The sequence below is a fragment of the Silene latifolia genome, chromosome 10 (assembly GCF_048544455.1).
Source record: "Silene latifolia isolate original U9 population chromosome 10, ASM4854445v1, whole genome shotgun sequence".
In the NCBI taxonomy this organism is placed as follows: domain Eukaryota; kingdom Viridiplantae; phylum Streptophyta; class Magnoliopsida; order Caryophyllales; family Caryophyllaceae; genus Silene; species Silene latifolia.
In genome coordinates, this window is record NC_133535.1 from 67,103,636 (window position 1) to 67,111,295 (window position 7,660).

At 37.2% G+C, this 7,660-nt stretch overlaps 1 protein-coding gene across 1 annotated transcript; it reads right to left on the reverse strand.

The window, feature by feature from the left end:
* Positions 1–1,420: 1,420 nt before the first annotated feature.
* On the reverse strand, positions 1,421–2,251 carry LOC141607714 (uncharacterized). Its single transcript, XM_074427068.1, has 2 exons — positions 2,129–2,251; positions 1,421–1,975 (listed from the first exon to the last, which is right to left on the reverse strand). The coding sequence occupies exons 1-2, from the start codon at positions 2,249–2,251 to the stop codon at positions 1,421–1,423; spliced, it is 678 nt and encodes a 225-aa protein (XP_074283169.1).
* Positions 2,252–7,660: the final 5,409 nt, after the last annotated feature.

Consider the following 7,660-nt stretch of genomic DNA (forward strand, 5'->3'; position numbering starts at 1 on the left):
ACTTCTTGTAAGTTTAATTAGCTAATTACCTCCGCCTCACAAAATACACACATACCATATAAAATTAATTAATGAACTATTAATTCTAATAAATATTTATTAATTCTAATAAAGATTTATTAATTAATTATCGCATAATTAAATAATAAATCCCCTTAGCTCGAGTTCGTAACCCGTCATCAAATAATTCATCCACATGACTTATAAAAAGTCATTTAATACAAGAAATCAAATATATCGTATCGTATACAAATAATTAATATATCCTTGTTTGGGCGTCATCCAATAGGTGTGACCTAAAGGAATCAGTTGATCACCGTCGTCACATGACAATAACGTCAAAGTCTAGTCAGCCGAGCGTTACCGATTTACGTTGATCAACTGACAAATATATGAAATAAGTCCCTTATATTCCTTGTACGAGATTTAATATGTAAACGCACTATTGTGGAGGACACTCACTCCAACTGGTATGCGGCCTTTATATAAAAAAACAATGAAACCAATCAATATTTGAATCGAAATCCGCTGCATAAATAATGACTCGACTCACAGACTTGACCTCTTACTTGAACTTGACTCAAAGATAAACCTAGACCCAGGAAATGAGCTAAGTGGCTCACAAGTAATGGGTCACACTTGTGGCAGAGGGATCTTAAACCTAACAAGGACCATTACTCAACTTAAACCAACTCTTAGACTTAAACCTGACATCTGCTCGGTGTGACTAACCCGTGATTGAACCAAACATGGCTCATAAGTTCAAAATGATGCCTTATAGTGTCCTAAATGGGGCGTTTTTTTGGTGAAATGTGAGTAAGATATATTAGCTCAAAAAGAAGTTACAAGGCTATTTGAGTAAATAACAAACTATTACTCAAATAATACAAACAAAAAACTTATCATCGAAAGAACAATATCAACTAACAAAAACGACCAAGTATAAGAAGTTCTTACACCCCTGATTCGGACAACCAAATTCAATCATTACAACTAACTGGCAGCATAATCTTGGACCTGATTCTACGCCTCACTTCATCCTTGATCTGATAAACTACCTTGATTGGGATAAGTAGCGCCTAGTTGACTCTAGCATTGTTCCTTTGAGACCAAACTTGGTAATAACATGTAGACCACACCAGATAGTGAACCTTTTGTTTCAGACTTGCTTTGGCTGGTATCCCTCCCCCTAGCAGTATGCTAACACGTACAGTGAAGCCACACCCTTTTTCAACCATTTTAATGACATATTGACTGCATCTGCACCTGAAGAATAGGTGATCATGTGTCTCAGTTTCATTGTTGCACATGGTACATCTGTCATCAGTACGAAAGCCAATTTTAAAGAGCTTGTCTTTCACATTCAGAGCATTGTTCATAATAATCCAACAATAAGAGCATGTTTGAGGTTCCAGTTGTTCTAAACCATATTAGCCCAGTACTGCTTAAGCTTGTATGTCCTAAGCCATTCATAACCACTTCTTATGGAATAACCTCTAGCATCAGCTATCCATTGATCATCTATGTATCCATGCTTCAGCAATTTCTTTTCCTTGCAGATATTTTTCCAAGACCAGGTAACATCAGCAGGAGGGGAATAGTTGTGCCAGTTCTTACCTTTGATGTAGATTTGATTCACCCATCTTATCGACAGTCTATCAGCTTTCCCATATATCCAGTCCACTAATTTTGCAATTGTAGCATAGTTCCATATCTTAGCCCCCTTAATTCCCAAGCCCCCTTCCTCCTTAGGTAGTGTAACTTTATCCCACGCAATGAGAAGGACTCTGTGATATTCTGTATTACCATCCCAGAGGTAGTTCCTACAGATTGCCTCAACCCTGTTAATGACACTTTTAGGAATGATGAAGATGCTTGCCCAATAGTAGTATAGAGTATTAACAACAGAGTTAATTAAGTCCACACTGCCTGCATATGAGAGCTTCCTAGCTGCAAGACTTCTAATCCTGTTAACCTATTTTCCAGTCAGAATATTACATTCAGTTTTAGTCAGTCTTCCTGCCTGAATTGGAACACCAAGATACCTGAAAGGCATGGAGCCTTACATTAATCTTGTAGCCTGATGGGTATCATCTTTCAATTGCTGCCCTACTCCGTTATAGAATACCTCTGATTTGGATGTGTTGATTTGGAGTCCTGAAGCATTGGAGAATGAGGAAAAAGCCCTAATTAGAAGCATAATGGATTGAGCATTTCGTTTGCAAAATATGAGGAAGTCATCTTCAAACATTAGGTTGTTCAACCTTGTGGCCTTACACAAAGGATTGAATTAAACTGACCATCTGGTAGTAATATAATTCATCATCCTGGTTAAGTAAATGAGGCGTTTTGTGGCTTGTCTTTGACCAAATGATCGACACACTTGACTTGGATCCAAGAGGTGGCCTGGGCGATCCAGTACGGTCTTATGTTCGCTAGACACATGGTTCACTTGAATCTACGATACGGCTAGACTTGACTCAAAACATATTATATGCTCGGGTATAGTTTGGTAAAAAAACATTTCGGAATTGATTTGAAAATTGATGATTGAGAATGAGATTTTAAATGGCCAGCATGCCGGCTATGAAAAGCTCATTTGGTCAGAAACCTACATCTGTTTCGGTAGCATTCCAAGTTGAAAAACATGCTTGGTTTGAAGACGGTTTTTTATCGAAAAACATGGTTTGAAAACGTTTGATATTTTCAAAAAAAAGACACAGAGGACGATCACATATCATATAAGCATTCGTTTATTAATCGTGCATGAGCCTAGACTCTTCTAAGTCTCGGTCGGTCCTCTAACTGGGTCTATGCCAATAATCCACCTTGTTAAAGAAAGTCAAGCTTCCGATAAGCAGAAGTATACAATATGGTAAAAACTAATACTTGAAGACCTCGACGGTACCATCTTGATACTTAAATCGGGCATTGTGGACGTCACCTCCTAACCATTGAAATTGATCAAATGGTTGAGGTGGTCCTCCTAAAGTCTCAAAATGGGTAATGCATGTATGCAAAAATGAATGTAGTGTTATCCTATTAGCCATCATTTTCCTCTTCGAGTTACACTTCCCCACCGGAGTCGGCAAAATATGGATGTGGGAATTCTGTACCCTCATGGGTTTTAGAAAAAAAACGTTTAGAGTCGCCTCCAAATTTAAGGAAATTTGGAAACTATTTTGAAAAGAGTTTGGGTTCTATTGGAAAAAAAACGTGATTGGAAGTTAGTTAGTAAAACAACCACCCCCGTCCGTTGCAATAACGGCGTCGATTAAGGACTGTGATGGCTAGTTGTATAAGATTATGATCGTTGTATGAAAGTGAAAACACCCTTTTTAATCCTAACACGTGAGTTCGGTTTCTAATTGTTTAATGCAATTTAAACTACTTTGTTCAAGTTATTTTAGCATGCGAGATTGATTTGAAACTAAACTAAGCAAGCATTCACAACATGGCTTAGGGGGGAAGGGAAGCAATTGGGGCACTACTTATTACAACCCAGATGATTCTCGTCGAATCGATTTGATTTGGAAACAATTGAATTAAAGTTAAACTCGATCTAATTACATTACAATTGCTTGACAACACATCGGTTTAAGCGCCTACTCTAGATGCCCATGGCTCACATCGAATTTGTCTGTGGCTACGGTTAGGAACCGCAACCTAAAGTAATTACGGCTACGGTTTAAGCGCCTACTCTAGATGCCCATATTAAATCTAGGTGTTGCCTTAGATCAAGTAATTACGGCTACGGTTAGGAACCGCAACCTAAAGTTTTTATGTCAGTTTGTTAATTTTAGTTAAACCATAATTGGGTGATTTGGGGGGGGGGGGGGGTTGTAGTAATTGTTGTACTAGATTATTATTATTATATGACTATTGTTATAGAAGGTGATTTCGTAGAGGAAGCTTTTAGATCTGCTGCTTTTATTGTTGGTGATTCCATCTCAGGTAGGGTTTCTCTATTCAGTTGACTGTGTAATGTTGTATAAGATGTTGTGATTGATTTACTGGCATGATTACTATTACTGTTACTTTGGATTTGGCATGTTTATATTAGTATTGTGGTTTTGGTTGTACTGGTATGTGGTTCGCGAGGTGCGCCCTCGGATGAGTGGAGTCATTTTTGGGAATGGCTTCACGCCCTTGATTCGGCCCTTGTAGTTCCTGTCACAAGGAGGATGTGCATATTAATGGACATGGGTTATTCGCTCTACGGTTTTGAGCGGGGCTTAGGTGGTAAGGCTGCGGTCCCCACTGACGGAGTGGAATATCTGTTACGATGGGTATTCTGGCAGGTCTGCACACTTTAGTGTGTAGACAGGTGATTGGTGATGAAATGGAGTTGGTGGAATGTGTTTATGTAATTGGATGTTGTTTTGCTTATTTTGATTATTCAATAACTGACCCCGTTAAAATGTTTTGAAAACTATGGTGATCCATTCGGGGATGGTGAAAAGTTGATTAGCAAGTATTTCTATGGAGTATGCGTGAGAGCTAGCTTGGCATTGAGTCATCATTAGTCAGAGTCTTTAATTTTAGTCTTCCGCTGATAGTTTATGAATATTTCGTTTCAATTTTGGATTCCAGTTTGAGACGGTTTTATTTTTATATTTTAAGTTTTGGTTTATGTTGTATGCACATTTAACTTTTAAACTTAAAGTATGTTTCTTTATGGTCTCCTTTGATTACTATACCACGGGTAACTGAGATGGTAGCACCTCTGTGTGTTAGGGTGGTCTTGGTAAGGCACCTTGGTGTATGGGGTATGTTACAAAGTGGTATCAGAGCGACAATTTTAGAATCTGTAACCAATGAACCTAATGAATGAAGATAGTCAAATTAAAATAAACCCGTGTAAGGAGTTGTTAGGAACTAATGCAAAGGCTTGGGAGACGTCTAAAGTCGCGAACTTTGCCTTACAACTTTGAACCGGTCACTATGGGGGCGTCATGTAATCGCTACTTGTTTATTGTTGTTTCATATGCATATGTTGGATGAAGTGTGTAGTTGAAGTGGATGACCTGGTCGGAAAAGGTGAAGTAAGTGTTTGCATAAGAATATGAATTTCATGTTAAGAGTATGTTTAAGTGATGGAAGGTGAATTTTATAATGTTTGGTTATATTAGTAACATGTGAATAAGAGAATGTGATGTTGATATATATATATATATATATATATATATATATATATATATATATATATATATATATATATATATATATATAGGATCATATATATAAATAGGATCATATGAGTTAGGTCACTTTTCGTGAGTTACCCCTCTGAATCTGGACCATTTGTAATCCTCCGTATTTTGATAATAATTTATGAAAGTAATTTATGTAATTTAATAATTGATTAAATCACATTTCTAATAGTAATTATAATAAGACGTTAATTAAATAATAAATTAATAATTCAAGTCGGGAATTGGGCTTAACTAATATTTGTGCTTTGGGACGTGTGCCATTATTATATGGGCCGAAAATTATTAAATTGGTTTGAGTGTAATCGGGATTTATATCGGGAAATTTATAATAATATAATAAGGAAATAATAATATATAAAAGTAATTATAATAATAATAATAATAATAATAATAATAATAATAATAATAATAATAATAATAATAATAATAATAATAATAATAATAATAATAATAATAATAATAATAATAATAATAATAATAATAATAATAATAATAATAATAATAATAATAATAATAATAATAATAATAATAATAATAATAATAATAATAAAGTTATGGCAATAATAAATTAGTAAATATTGTGTGAGGAAATCCTAGTTATGGTAAGATTAATAATATATGATAATGATAATATAATAGTAATAACAATTCCTATAATAATTAAAATAAGGTAAGTCACAATAGTTTCCTAATTGACCTCGTATTCTCTAAATCTTACACTATAATACCACCTTAAATCTGAGAAATAAATCACAAATTAAGAGGAGGAGCTTTTGGAGACGGAATTAGCAAGCGTTAATTAATAGGTAACAACTTATAATCTCTTTCTATTTTCTTATACGGCTGAATGTGAGACGATCTTAAGACGCATAGAAACTGACCCAAACCTTGACGGAACCAGACCAAACTTTGGGAAGTGGTACGTGGGGTTGGAAGGGTTGGAATAGGTATCGTGGTGGTGTCTGGGAAGGCCTAGGGTGGCGGTGGCAAGCGGCTAAAGGTGGCTGGTCAGGGAGGTGTTGCGAGTTGGTCGTGGGGTTTGGGATGGGTAATTGAACCCTTTAATGGTCGAGTCTTGACCTGGGTAAGGTGGGATTGTGTCGGGGGTAGTTAGTCGACTACCTTAGTGGTGTCTTGGTGGCCGGAGATGGTGGTTTGTGGCGGTGATGACGAAAACAGGGGAGTAACCCGTGTTCTGGGCAGGCTGTTTCGAGGGTGTTTTTGGTGGTTGTAGGAGGTTTGGGTTAGGGTGGTTTTGGGTGGCTTTTGTCTAGGGTGGATTGGTGAGTTGGGTGGTGGTTGTAGGTGGCAGCATAGGTGGTGTTAGATGGTGTTTTGCGACGGGTTTTGTGGGTGTGTCAGGGGGCCGTGGTTGGTGTCGGGTGGTTAGGGTGTGGGTTTATTGGTTGCTGGTGGTGGTGGAGCTGGTGGTTAGGGGTGAGTTGGGCGCGTGGGACTGCAGGCTGGGGGTGTCGAGGCTAGGTGGTGGCTTTGGTGGTGTCGGTTTGGAGGGTGTTTATGGGGGGTGGTTACACACGGTTTACACGGTGTATAGGGTGGTGTTCGTTGTTGTTTTTGTGACGGGTTTGAATTATATAATTCGGGTGGTGACTCGGGTTTGTATTGAATAGGGTTTTTAGTTATCATAAACCTTTGATAATTAGTTTGAATAAATAAATAAAAGGAGTGAATAAATAAATAAAAAAAGTTAGTAATTATAATTGTTTTAATTGTTATTATTATATAGGTGACGGAAATTTGTGAAGAGTTTATAATCGGATTTGTTCGCTTTAATTATTGGATTGCGTAATTGGAGTGCTTGCTTGCCAGGTAGGGATAAATCCAACTCAACTTTTACTCGATAATATTTGTTGGATGGCTTATATTAAAGTGCATTGATCATATGTGAATTGTGTTGGTTGATATAATTGTAGTTGTTGGAAGGGAGATTCATATCGTATATGTTGGTTGATAATATTGTAATTGTGGGAAGGGTGAGTTATATTTGTGTTGATAATATTGATGAGGTGATTTGAATCGTTATCGTTGATTGTGAACGTGGTTATTGTGAAAAGTTGTGCGACAATCAGTTGTACGTTGTTGAGGGAGTTTGTACACTAGGGTGATGGTAATATGTAGGTTGTGAGGGAGGGATACTATTACATATTGGCGGTACGTTGTTAAGGGAGGGGTACCAAAGTAATGTGAGCACGTTTTTAAGGGAGGTGTGCTAAGTAAAGGATGGAGCACGTTGTCAGGGGGTTGTGCAAAGTAAAAAGGAAATTGGATTGTTATCGTATGTTCTTGTTGTTAGTATTTATTCCTACTCAACCTCGCGGTTGACTGTGTATTCGTGAACACCTGCGGTGAACCGTTTTATGGGGATCAGATTTGACAGGTACTAAAGTTTAGCTGACTTGGGAGCATTGGGATGAGAGCTTGAC